Genomic DNA, 14,104 nt, shown 5'->3' on the forward strand with positions numbered 1-14,104 from the left:
TTATGAAACAGTAATTGGATTTTTTCTTCGGTAACAGGGTTTAATTAATTCTCCCATATTCACATTAATGCCGGTTAATGAAAATCCATTGTTTCTTGAAGGGGACCACCGTCATTATGGAAATCGAGTCAAAGGCTCCATCAACTATTTCAACATGAGAAAATCATCAAAAAGCCTCAAAAAATATATTCCCTTTGAAGAGTAAATAAAAGAATATGCTGTCTTCATAAGGCGGTCCCTTAATGAACGGGCTTCTGAGTGTTTCTGTGATCTAAATCTGTGAATGCAGTATCTGAAAATAAAAACTCTTTGATGGCTGGCATTGCCTTCACTAGGCCAGTACACATCAGATGGCCTTGCACATAAGAAGACGTCGCTTGTGAAATCATACTAAAGTGGGACTGTGTGGTTGGAGGAGTCTCCAAGGAGCTCGGAGGAGCTTGAACAGTAAAACCAGGAGTAGTGGGGTCTCTGATCTAGTTATTATGTGATTACTCCTGCTCCTGTGTGAACCTGGCAGAGACAGAGCGAGAGCCGGAGCTGGGGACAGTCTGAGGCCCTTAGCCTTATCCTTCACCCCATTTACATCTGATGCTGTAAATGATAGCGGAGACAGGTGACGCCTGTGCTTGCTGAGGTGCGGTGACCTCCAGCCTCTCCTGCTTGTTCTGCCTGTGAGGAGTTGATAACTCACCCCGTCTCTGCCCCCCCCACCTCTGACTGTGTGTGTCAGGGGGGCTACAGACTGACAGCAGTTATGGCTGTCACACCCCGCATGTGCAGGGGGGAGCAATCGATCCAGATAAACCGATAGGCCCACAGGAGCGCCAGTTTGTCTGCATCTCTTAGCCAGCACGCGAGAGAGAAGTGGGGCACCGCAGGGTCGCACACGGAGGAGGGAGCACCCCCCGGGGCCGAGCGTCACCTGCTGCTGCCGCGGAGAGGCCGAGCCAAATGCCGCGCTCTGATTAGCGCTTATTTTAGGATAAACAGCAACGCCAATCAGCGGGGCATCACGAGAACAAACAGTCACCCGCTGCCACTTTCAGAAATCACATCATTAATATCATGCGAGAAAAACACCGGTGTCTCTTGGCAGCACAGCCAATTACCGTGAGATCTGGGCACTGAGCACAAACTGGCGAAATGGTGGTTGACGGCGCTATTAAAAACCCGCCGCTGTGACACCGCCGCCCTGGCACGGCCGCTTGTTTTCGTCACTGCTTCGCGTCCTCAGGACCGCTGTCGAGCGGGTTCCCCTTTGTCAATTATCGCTGGATATTCATCTGGCAGAAACCTCACTCTAAATTCATCACAGTTGGTTTGCTCCGGCCCACGTGAGTCTAATCCCTGCTCATTCAGACCGAAGGGGATGCAGACGCCCTTTAGACGCCTCCTCTCTCGGTCCTCTGACTTCCCCTTCCTGAGAGGCCAAAGCTGATCTGGGGCCGGGACGTAAGGCCGGGCAGCAGAGCCACATGGGCGCAAACGCAGAGTACCCTCAGCGTTACACCATGCACAGCTTGCAAAAAAAAAATCATCTGCATCTCCTGTGTTCCGGGTTCTCCTGCTTAATCATCAGCCTCCTTAGAGGGACACGCTTTACACAAATTACCTCCTCCAAAAAAGCCCTCATAATTAACAATTCAGTACGTTTGATACTGCTGCTCACATGTAACCCTGAGAGAAGCCAAATAATAAGGCAATGTTTTACCAATTATGACAGAAAGCAGACTGATTCAGCTACCCCCCCCCCCAAACAACTAAAAAAATCAGGGTAAGAAACCTTGAGGGGAAAGAGAAAAAACCAAAACGAAACGAAAAGGAGAATAAATAAATGCATAAACAGACAATGAAATGAGACCCACTTTCACAATGTGACCCTCTCCCCTTCTCTCCTGCAGGCAGATTTACAGCTTTCAGGGGAGCGGGGAGAGAATCATTCCACCGCCATTTCCCGGTTTAACGTGAGCTGTCAGGGCGGATATACTGCCGTGCGTCAGAGCGAGGCGGGAGCTCACCTCCCTGCAGAAGCTGACGATGTTCTCCCACAGCTCCTTTGCCTCGCCCTCGTCGGTGCGGCGGCGGGCCTCCACGTGCATGCTCTCGCGCCTCTTGAGCGGCTTGGCGCCCTTGCGCAGGGTGAAGTATTGCTGCGGCGTGTGGCAGGCGGCGCAGTGCTTGGCCTTGACGTCGTTCAGCAGGGTGCAGGCCGGGCACGCCCACTGGCCCGCTCTCTCGGGGCCGCCCAGGGACGGGGCGGAGGGGGACAGGAAGACCCGGGCCTGCTTGCGGGCGCTCCCCTTGACGGAGAAGCCGGCGGCGGCGCAGGCGCAGCACCCGGGGGCGCTGCAGTGCGGGCAGCGGGGTGGCTGGTCCTGGAAGCCGTGCAGCTTGGAGGAGCCGCAGGCGCTGCACTTGGGGGCGCCGGTGGGGTTGCGCAGGGTGCACTTGGAGCACGCCCAGGTGCTGAAGTCCGGGCTGGAGGGGCTGGCCGGGGTGAAGCGCACCGACTCGCCCACCAGGTCGATGAGGTCGCCCCGGGACGAGCGGCACGACTCACATTTGGAGGAGCCGCCCAGGGTGGGCAGGGAGCAGCCGGGGCACTTCCAGGAGGGGGGCGGAGTGACGGGGGCGGGGTGGAGGCCGTCCTCTTCCTCCAGGATGCTGAGACGCTTGTTCGGGAAGGGTTCCTGGGGCTGCGGCTGCGAGTGCTTGGGCTTGGGTGGGCGCAGCGGGCAGGGGGCGGGCCCGCCCGCCGTGGGCGGCGACGTCGGGCTGGGGGCTGGGTTGGGGGGCCTGCCCGGGGGCGGTACCTCCCGGCGACTGCGCGGCACGGGGTTGTTCTGGAGGGATGACAGGGGGCTGAAAGGGGAGGATGGGGGCTGCGTGGGGGCACGGGGGGGTTCCTGGGGTTCTGAGGGGGCAGGGGGCGAGTCCTCGGTCAAGTCAATTAAGAGCGGGGCGGCCCCAGCGGGGTGGACTGGGAATCCCACAACAGGCGTGCGCACCTCAGGCACCACTAAGGCCTCGGGAGGGATTTTGGGGAGGGAGAGCTTGCGGGGGCCCCCGCAGGCGGAACAGGAGAGCGCCACGGGCGTGTTGTGGAGGGTGCAGCGCGGGCAGGCCCAGCCCGACTGCTGGTCCAGGGGGCAGGCCTCCCCGTTGCTCTCCGACCTCCGGAGCTCTTCTTTGGGCGGCTGCTGCCCGCGAGGCTCCAGGAGGACGGCGAGGGAGGTGGCCGAGGGGACGCTGGGGATGGGGGGCTCGGGCGGCGGCGGCGGCGGTGGCGATGGCGGGAGGAGGCCGTTGGCGGTGGGGGTGCCGGGGGAGGGGCCGAAGCCGCAGACGGAGCAGGCGCCCGAGCCCTGCGGGTTGTTGAGGGTGCAGCGGGGGCAGGCCCAGCGCTGCTCCTCCGTGCTGCTCAGCCGCAGGATCTGGTTGAGGTCGGGCTTCTGCCGCGGCGCCTCGCAGATGGAGCAGCGCGGGGCGGCGCCGGCGTTCAGAAAGGTGCAGCGGCCGCACGACCACTCGCTGCCCCGCACCGCCGCCGCCATGGAGCCCGGGGAGTGAGAGTGACTGCAGGAGACAGAGAGGGAGGGAGAGAGAGAGAGCCGGAGCGAGACAGGAAGAGAGAGAAAGAGAGACAGGGATGGAGATTAGCATCACTGCACTGGCATCAATCTCCCACCTCAGGGCACTGAGGACACAGGAATCTATACAGACTTTCTGCAGTGAGGACAAGCAGACACACCACTCCAAACGTGAACATGAGCATCGAATAATGCAATGAAGGATACAGATCCATAACCCACCAGACTCTGCATCATCACGACTCGCTTCAGAAATTGAGTTACGCAAGTTCCGTTATAGGCATGATCAATACTGAGTGTCGCTGTGTAAGATGACCTGCACAACAGTGACGTACTGTACACAGGTCTTGCTTTTCATGTTCTCCTTGTGCTTAGGCAAAAATATGTAATGTCAGCATGGTGGCTACATTCATTTAAAGGGACACTACTTGCATTGCAACTGACAGCAACCCGTTTATCATAAACAAACTCAATGAAAACCATGTTCCTCACTGATAACTGACTACTCTGATTGGTTGGCTCAAGGAATCTTAAAACATTCGAATCAGAGGGTCAGGTCAGGACGGACATCTCCACGGTGACAGACTGATGCACTGACTGAGGATCCGCTGGGAACGCATGAGCAGCTGTTTAAAGCCAACACGCAAATGTCACATCCGCTTAAGTCATTCATGCGCAAACGCGCAAAAACACACGCTCGCGCGCGTTCTCACACTCTCTCTCTATCTCTCTCTCTCTCTCACACGCACACACACACACACACACACAAAAAGGAGAGGTGCTAAAAGCTCCCTCCGTGACAGACTGAGACTGAGAGACTCTCCATCATTTCACGGCGCTGGCTAAATGCACTACTGCATTGTCGCCCTGGCAGAACAGCATCTGTTGTCTGCATTAGCTATCTGGAGGTAGCCGGATGCCTGGCACGTATCCATTTGCTGCGATTAGCATTCTCGAGTCCGTCAGGGCCGGCACTGGCAAGGCGATCCAAAAGGTAGAGAGTGACGCAGCCCGTTAAGTTCCAGAACGGGGGCCTTGTGGCAGGCCAGAAAGGAGGCTGCCAGCTGGCCCCTAGCTGGCTGGAGAAAGAGCATCACTGGCCCAGATCAGCGTCATTCTATGGGCAAGGGGAGCCAGGGCTTTGGTGAGGGGGGAAGGATCTCCAAAGACCCACAGCATTGATTATTAAGTTACATTATTGACGGTAGACTTGATTAAAAAGGCTGGGGGATACTGCAGGACTCTTTCCAAGCACCCATTTTGGAGAGTGGACGATCAATACGGCCCTGGCTTCCCTTTCAGTTGGATTTGACCCTTTGTGGTGCAGGGGGAAAAAAACAATAAAAATAAAAAGGCTGGTATCTGCAGTGGTCTGAGCTGTAGGCCTACATCTGTGCAGCGGGCGAGTTCTGGACAGCTAATTGCACTTAGTTCAGCTCCATTAAGCCTTTTCAGGCTCTTACACAGGAGAGACCAACGCGTCCCTCTGAATCGGAGCCTTCTGCATTCAGCGCTCCACTCCACTCTGAGCTGAGGAGGAAGACGTCACCCCGAGGAGAGAAGAATGGGAGAGGAATAAATAGAGGACTCTCTTTCTGGAGCGACACGGGGCTTGAGTGACAACAGATAAGTGCAGATGCTGCTTGCTATTCGCTGTACAGCACTGCACATCCAGCCCCAGCCCAAGGCGGTGCCGAGGAGACAAAGTCACGGCGCTTTGTGTCAGCATCCATTAGGAACGGGGGGCTGGAGGGGGCCGAATGTTGAAACGGCAACGCTAACAGAGACCGGGGATTTGATGTTATCCCCCTTCCTCCTGACATATCTACCCGATAATATGTATGTATTCACAGCGGCTTCCTGAAATAGCCCTGCGCTGCTGAAAGCATCCTATTCCGATGCTAATACGCTGCCATGCCCAGGCTACTCCTCAAGCTCTGAGGGAGTGTGATTTTAACAAAAGAACATTCTGTATCCGCATGTTTTCAAACCTCCCAGGGTGGAAATCTGCCTTACACAGGGAGGAACATCAGGTATGGCCTGTTGAAACAACTGACTGGATGATCCAACAATGATTTATTATAACAACGGGCTCACGGATTTCTGCAAGGTGATCCTGATTTCAGTCCATGTTATCCAAGCTATCGGCAGTCCACTGATTTCAGTCCGTGTTATCCAAGCTATCGGCAGTTCATCTCGATTTCACCACGCAGCAGTGGACTGCAATCACAGTGGACCCGCTGCTGGTCAGCTACAGACCGCAGACAGGGCTCGTCCACAGTTACTGCAAAGTGAATGAAAGAGATAAAGTGTACCGTCGGCCCAGCCCTCGGCACAGCTCACACACACATTCAGGAAATCCACAGCAACCTCCGCATCTCTCTGCCCTTTCATTACAGAAGCTGCTTGGAAACTGCCCACTTCAGCTCAACAACCTCGCAGACCTGGGCTTCGGGCCAAGAGCTGGGGGGTCTATTTCACTGTAAGGACTTCAAACTACTCGTTTTTTTTCCCCCTGAGCAACACTTTCGCTCCTCTGCGGCCCGACTCCCTGACTCCTGCTAATTTGGCCTGCTGCAGCAGGCTGAAGCACCCATGCAGGGCAGGGGGGTGGCAGGGGTGCTGAGGGAGAGAGCCGCACCTTTAGAGGGGGCGGGGTGATGGGAGACACGGGGCACAGCGAAGGAACGTGCCAGAGCGCCGGGCCAGGCTGGCTGGCCTCCACATTCGCCAGCGCCATGCGAGATCCCCTGTCTGGGCCACATGCTGCTTCCCTCATGTCCCCGTGAGACATTTGGGCTTTGTTTAACAGTCATTAACACTGCCTTCCCAAGGCTGGCAACCGGCCCAGCTCTCTAGGGACTGCAGTTCCCCTTAGTCTCCACCGGAGGCAGTGCACACGTCATCAACCTGACCACCACAGAGGAAGCCTGGTCTAGCTCCTGTATACCAAAGTGAGTGTGACTTTGTGAGAATTGACTTAATATGCATATTTAAAATATGGCTGCCACTTGACCACGCTCGCTCTGTCTGTGACAATTACATTGTTTTGTACTCTGCATACTTAACTAGCAGAAGAGCAGCACGAGTGACTGCCGAAATTGGGTGAAAGTGTATGAGGCAAAAGGTAAACCCACAGCGGGAGGATCTTGCAAAGCTTTCAATGAGAACGCAGTGTGCTCACAGTCTCCTGTTGCTCTGGGAAAGCACATTTCCTTGAACGAGATAGACAACCATTAACCTCACCTCCTTTTCAATCCCACTGAATGTTCACCATTAGAACACTTATCAGGCTGCTTGTTTTTTGACTCCGGCTCTGTTAAAGCAGTTCTGTTAAGGTTACAGGCAGGTGCCAGCTCTTTGCCCAAGGCTTCCTGCAGCGCTCCCGGGCCCTGCACCGCATGGTGGCTCCTCATCAATAATGCAGGAAATCGACGTGGCACTGAGCAGCGGGGGACATCGCAGGGGGGAGGACGGGGACAGGTGGCGGACGGTCCAACGCCTCTAGGCCCCTCACTGACCAACAGCCAGGGCAGAGAGACACTGCGTGCCCGTCCAGAGCTGCAGCACATTAGATAAGGGCAGTCCATCCCTGACGGTGCTCAACGCGGCATGGCCAACAGCATATCCACTCTGCCACTCAAAAAAAACCTCTGAGGACTGCTCTATGAGATAAACAAATTCCCACAAAAAGGGTTTGGTGGGATTTACCTACAGCAGCACTTGTGCATCTGCCTCATAAGCTGCCAATTCGCGTGCGCTCGGAGCGGCTGACCAAACACTTTCCCTGGGGTCTCATTTTCAAAACATATGGATATTTTTCCGGGAAACTTCCAATTAATTCCAAGTTGCACATGTAAGCTGATCTCCACATGCATTCTCAACAGACAGCGCTACACGCACAAACATCAGCATTCCTCACACACGGGTGACCGTTTTCATCTCCTTTCAGCGCTGCCACCGAGTTTTGAGTTACCCCTGTCGCACAAGTGTGTCAAATGGAGTTCAGCGCTGTCAGAAACCGCAGAACTGGAGCGTGCAATTTCAGCCGGCCGAGCGAGGGCTCAGGATATCGCGCTGCAAAGCTCCCCTCACAGAGCGGAGTGCGCTGTCAGAGGCAGCGTAATCTTTCGCTCGTTTTAAATGTGCATCTCGAGACTCTCTCCCTTCATCAGCGGGGCTTACTCCAGGCCGCTCCGCAGCGCTAGCGCTAGTGCACGCCGCCAGCTCAGCTGTTTACTGGAGAGCGAGGCACAACAAACGTTATTACCATCCTGACAGAAGCACCAAGGCCACGTAAAATAGAGAAGGGGGGGGGGGGGGGGTGATGAAGTAGGTGGAATTTAATGTTAAGAGCTTTTGGGATCCCTGCCATTAAATCTGATGGAAATATTGCCTGCACAGTACAGCGCTCTAGGAAAACACAGTGAGGATAATATCCCCGGAATAGTAATTCTTTCAAACTTTCTTCAGGGTTTGTGTAACGGGCAGATAAACCTGTCGCATATTTCTGCCGCCTTGCGCCGTGTGTTAGTGGAAGGGAGGCTGATGTGCTCCTCGTTCCCCTCGACGTCCCCCAGAGGAGAGGACGCTGACTCTCACACTCCCTGAAGCGCGAAGCCTGGGTTTGGTTTATTTTCGGGGTGTTGCAGCAGCGAGGGCCACGTGACCAGAGGTCTCTGTGCCTGTGGGCGTCCTCTCACACCGCGGACCGGCAGGCCACCCTTGCCCGTCGCTCCGGCCTCACTGATCCCAGAACGGCAGCCCAACCAAGTGGAGACACGGACCTCATTAGCTGCCTGGACGTGTGGGCTGACAGGGAAACGTCGATCACATGTTAATTGAAAGCGCGTGAACGCCCGCTGCACTCTCTGCACATTGATTTCAGGAACTCTCCACCTTCCTATAGCTTGAAGGCTGCAGCAGTCGAACCAAACCATATCTACACATCACATCCATATTTAGGGAATGGAGCCACAGTGGAATGGAATATGGTAGCAGAATATATATTCTGAACTGTCGGTAGATTTCTTCTGTGCATTGCAGTGTGAAATCAAAAAAACCCATAGGCCCTATATCAACTTGCACACAACAAACTCTGCTTTTAAATTAGCCTTCCAGGGCCACAGAGAAACCTGTGCTAAATTTTAAACAGCAGGAATCTTATTGTACGGTGAATACTCCAACAAGATCTCTGCTAGCCGAGTGTCAACGACAGCCAACTGCCTTTTACATAATGTAAACCACTACGGCATGTGAGACGTGAGCCAGATTCAGCAACTACCTGGAGACATTACTGGTTTAGTGGAATCACTCTACTTGAACGGCCATATATCAGAGAAAATGAATTTCTATGGAAGGAGGGGGGCTGGGGTGGTTGCCAGATGGAAGCATGGAACAGCTGTCTACCCTGGTATGTCACCCAAACTCCCCTCTCTCACCGGCCATTCTCACTTTTTTTCCTTGTTTGTTTCATTTCGCGAGGCAGACAGGCGCCTCCCGTCAGAGGAGGTGACCGCAGCCTGAGCCAGTCGTCACGCACCCTCGGCACATTACGAGGTACGACTCGGCACATTACGAGGTACGAGGTCTGCACCGAGAGGCCGGGAGGCCGATTCGTTTCCTGTGTTGAAAAGACGTCTCCCTCCGGTGAGACGTGGCAAAAGCGATTCGTCCTCAAAGTACCGAGGGAAAAAAAAAAAAACAGAAACGCTCAGCCGGACGCCAGCAGCGACTGTGACCGACCGCTGGCTTAATGAAATGGCAGCAACCCCGCGTCTCCTCGCGTCTCCCCCCCAGCAGGGGCGACACGCCTCGCGAGCGGCTCAGGCGCGGGGAAGTGTAGCGCCCAGATAAGTCAGACATTTCAGGAGGCAATTAGCCGGTCTGCGGGGAGAGCATTACCTGGCTTAGTGAGGCGGCACCGGCAGCGCGGCGGAGAGGCGGAGGACGGCGGCTGATAGGCAGGATTAAGGGCTGTCAGAACTGACGTTCGGGTTATCGAGGCGCCGCCACTCCAGGCCAGGAGAAAGGAGCCCGTGGAGAGGCCGGGCTCCTTACATCTGATCGACCTTAAACTGAGTACCCCTCGGGTCGCCCCGCGAACCACTGAGGGACATCAAACACAGTCAACCGAGGTCAACTGTGGATGGCTCCAGGAGAGCAGCCACATTTCCCTGTGCACGGCCCCTGGTCCAGGCACCAACAGCATGTTAGGAAAAGGAGATTCTTCAGAAAAAAAAAAACAGTGAGCACCAGGGAAACCATAATGAGAAAGACTGAAAATATAGCTTTGCACTCTTCAGGCAACATTCAACAGGCAAGATAAGAGCCAACATCGTCATCTGGTATCTGTTTTCCTCCAGTAAAAACAGAACTATTCCTGCAGACGAATGTACAATTCACAGTCTCCTCACTCTCCTCATTGTTAATTAATTCCGGGCGCTCAGATACACCTACAATCTGAAGTCTCCTCACTGCTCCTCGGCCTGCGGTGAGGACTTCTGCTTTCTCTCTATGCTCCTGCCTCACGTGAATCTTGTGAATTTCCCTCTTGGTCAGATTGTCCTCACAATGAAAAATTTAATTCACCTCCTCCCTACCCCCCAAGAACCACCTATGAATATCAATGCTCACTGTAACATAGATTGTATGTATTTGAGCACAAAATACATACACTACTTCAAATACATGCAGATACAAGCAGAGTCCAAAACACCCATCAAGATGCAATATTGTAGTCTGTTTTAAAAAAGACACATATCAGAGGTCAAAGTAAAGAATTAAGACAAGCCGTATAACAGTTAATATAACAAGCCACTGTTTTCAAGTTATTGATTATTGTCTTGTGAGTCTGTGGGAGGAATGCAGAACACAGGCCTCCTGTTCCCTCATTTCATTTAGATGAACAAGTCGGTTCAAACTGTGCGCAGCGGCCAGGGTTTCACGAGAACAGCCCCAGGCCGGCAGAAACAAAGTAGCACCTCTTTTAGCGCCAGCAAGGCCACTCGCGGTAATTAGATGAGCGGAGCGTACCAAACGGAGAGAGGATGGCTTGTGTAGTCCGACAGGCATTGGTGGGAATACAAACATTCTGTGCGAGCCGCGCGCTGGTGCAGCGATCGGAGAGGCGCCGCTTTGTAATCACACAACACAAATTTCTATTTACATTGCATTTGTCATCTCTACCAAACAGCGTCGTATGGGTCTCGCGGAACACTGCGGCTCAGAGAAAACCAAGCAACCCCAAATGCACTTAGCGTGGAATTTACTGACATTTACATTTACATTTCTTCATTTGGCAGATGCTTTTATCAAAAAGCGACTTACATAGGTTACAGTTCTTTACAATGTTATCCATTTATACAGCTGGATATTTACTGAGGCAATTGTGGGTTAAGTACCTTGCCCAGGGGTACAGCAGCAGTGTCCCAGCGGGGATCGAACCGGCAACCTTTCGGTTACGAGTCCTGCTCCTTAACCACTATGCTACACTGCCGCTGACGATGGAAGAGTGCTGCCTTTCCGCCAGGCACTTGTGTGCCTGAGGTTACAAAGGCTAGGACGAGGCCAAGGGGAGGACAGGGGAGACGGAAGCGGACGCAGCACAGCAACGAGAGCATGAAAACACGAGCGGAGAGTGCTGCCCGTGTGCTCCTCAGCTGTCTGTCGGCGAGGCGGGATGAGTCGGCAGGCGGATCGCAGGGATTAGTCTGAAGAGCCTCTTCCATCTTCGGGCAGGTAGAGCATTCCGGCGCTCGTATGACTCACCGCTTCAGTGCGGCTCACCTCGCCTCGGTAACGCTGAAAGAGGGCCACTCGGTCCTGCCCCGGGCACCGCTCTCATCAGGCCAGCGGCGCGGGCAGCGGATGATGCTCTGATGAGCGCCGGCGTGGCGCAATGGCGGGAGACACGTGCACGGCTCTGGAGCAAAACTCAGGGAGGGGAGTTTGGCATTCTCGCGGCTCGCCCTGTCAGCACCGTCAGCGACGAAACAAAATGACTGGCTGACTTTCATGTCAAATTACCTCCCGTGTATACAACCATCTCCTATGTACTGGCCTTTTTCTTCCCCCCTTTTGCCCACGCCTACTACAATTGTTTCAAAGGTTTGCTAAATCCCTTAACAAGTACTCCAAGACTCTGTTCTGAGATAGCTGCGGCATTATCTCCATCGACTGACCTGCAACAGAGAAACGAGCCCCCCCCCCCCCCCCCCCCCTCCCCTTCAGAGAAAGGGAGTAAATGGCATAACAATGCATTAAAGGAACATGTACATTCAAACTGAAGGCCAGATAACTTGACCTTCGATTCACGTGACAGGTTTTTTAAAAAAAAAAAAACATGACAGGAAGACCACAGCCAAAGAACCGAGCTAGGCTCTGCACAGGTGCAGGAGACTCTGGTGCGGTGGCAGTGTTCGTGACAGGGCTCACTTTTGGCCGGCGCTTCCAGATGAGGGCCTGGCGGAGTGCTCCCGACGGAGCTGTGACCTTTCAGCTCCCCGCCACGCTCCTACCTGGCCCCATTACTGCGGTCCTAATGGAGGGACATTTAATGCAACATTGATTCAGTCACGCAGACACAACCTGGCACCCTCTCCCGTCAGCACCACAGCCTCTCTCCCTCTCTCTTTCTAATATTTCTTCCCATCATCCAAGGTCAGCCGTAAAACGAGTCATGAGGCTCGTCTTTTCAGCCTGGTCAGTTGTCCTTGACAACACGCCAGTGAAAATCTCAAGTGTGTCCGTGTGTGCGTATGAGCGTTTCTCCTTCTGCGCTTGGAAGGAAAAAAAAAAAAAACACAGCGTCTGATCATTTCTCTCACCTTATACACATTACTCTGCATTTTTTAAAAGATGCTTGCTGCATTTTTGTGAATAATTTTAAACCCACAGCTTCCCTGGACAAATTCAAGAAGAAAAATGTTAACGCGCACACTGTCATCTCTGTGCCTACAGACAGCTCGCAGTTTCACCCAAAAATCAATACGGTGCCTTCCTGGAGTCTGCCCTGCCCGTCACAGGACTCTAACGTTTCTTTCTTCATTTCTATTGACGTGTGACAGTAAACAGGCAAACACTGTGGCCCTCTGCTGTGTACAGATGAGACCAGCGGGACGCCTCTCTCCCCACACCAGCCCCGCTGGAGTTCCGCAAGCTCCAGCTGTACCCAGGAGTCTCCGCGCCTCCCTGTGTCTGGGGCCGGGCATCCGGACTAGTTTGGAACAGTTTACTCCCTGTGTGACCTACATCTCAATGTAAAAGAGATCGCCATGGCAACCGGGCTGAGGGAGGGAGAGGGGGAGAGAGAAAGAAGTGAGAGAAGAGAGGGAGAGAAAGACAGCAAGCTAATTAGCTGTAGGGACCAGGCACACTGGAGGCAACAGAAGAGAGCTAGGCAAGCTGGGCGAGGGGAGGGCGCAATCCCATCAGAACCACTGTCTGATGCCATGCGCTCAATCCCGAAGTGAGAGTCTGTGACTGGTGCAAAGACCTGCAAAGGGACAATAGGCGGAAGAAGGTGAGATGTAAAACACTTCAGTTTCCTGAGGTGGGGAAGACTGCATGGCAGCGGGAGACAAACCCAGAGTGCCGACAGCACAGTTCCATGGCAATCGGCAGCCTTTTTGCGGAGCGATTCTTCGTAGTTGTGGAATTGCAACTGTGGAAACACCAAATTGCCTAATCTGCACATAACCATGGCAGTCAGCGTCTGGTAATGGTCGACGCTGCTGCACCGAAACACAACTAAAGTGTTTGTCGTGCAGGGAGGATCAGGAGCCAAGCTGCTGGTCTTTCATGAGAATAATGAGTAGAAAACAACACTCAGCCCTGTAGTCCTATAAAATACCAGGGAACGAACTGGGAGCTGTAAACTATGGGAATTTGCATACTCATTTTGTTCTTTGACTTTCCTTCATTCATTGAGGCATCATATTCCCATGACAGATTTACAAAAACTTTTTCAGTCAAAGCCCCCCCAACGCCTGTCTAGCTAAGGTCTATTGTGACTACACTACATTTTCATCCCCCACTACTTGTATCAAATGACTACTTTATAATATCAGACCTAAGCACAATCTAACAGGCAGCATTTCGAAACAAGCAGCACGCCTTCATCATGGCATTAGTTACCTGCTCAGTAGACACTGATTTTCTTTCGCACCTCTTCTCCGCAATTTTATATACACGGAAGTGTACTTCAGGGATTAGTGCAATTATATATGTAGAGGTTTGCTTCAGGCTTTGTGTTAGAATTGTATGGTACTGGAATGGTGTATTTGCTATGTTGCAAATACTGCACTGCACTTTTGTATCGAACTTGACACACACGCTTGTGATCTCAGCGCTATATTTGGCCCTGCCGCTTGTTCATATATGGTCAGTGGTGTCCGGTTTGTGCAATTTTTTATACCACTTTATTAAATGCATTGTGTATGTCGCTCTGGATAATAGCATCTGATAAATCACAATAATGTAATGTAATGACTGAAATAACGTAATTGTAA

At 53.2% G+C, this 14,104-nt stretch overlaps 1 protein-coding gene across 2 annotated transcripts in view; it reads right to left on the reverse strand.

The window, feature by feature from the left end:
* Positions 1-14,104, reverse strand: part of capn15 (calpain 15) — a 58,698-nt gene that overhangs the window by 19,581 nt on the left and 25,013 nt on the right. For both annotated transcript variants that reach the window (XM_036528709.1, XM_036528701.1), the window contains exon 2: positions 2,022-3,579. In XM_036528709.1, coding sequence (XP_036384602.1) covers positions 2,022-3,557 — 1,536 coding nt within the window. In that variant the 5' untranslated portion in view covers positions 3,558-3,579. The remainder of the gene's footprint in view (positions 1-2,021; positions 3,580-14,104) is intronic.

Source organism: Megalops cyprinoides, chromosome 1, assembly GCF_013368585.1.
Source record: "Megalops cyprinoides isolate fMegCyp1 chromosome 1, fMegCyp1.pri, whole genome shotgun sequence".
NCBI classification, from domain to species: Eukaryota; Metazoa; Chordata; class Actinopteri; order Elopiformes; family Megalopidae; genus Megalops; species Megalops cyprinoides.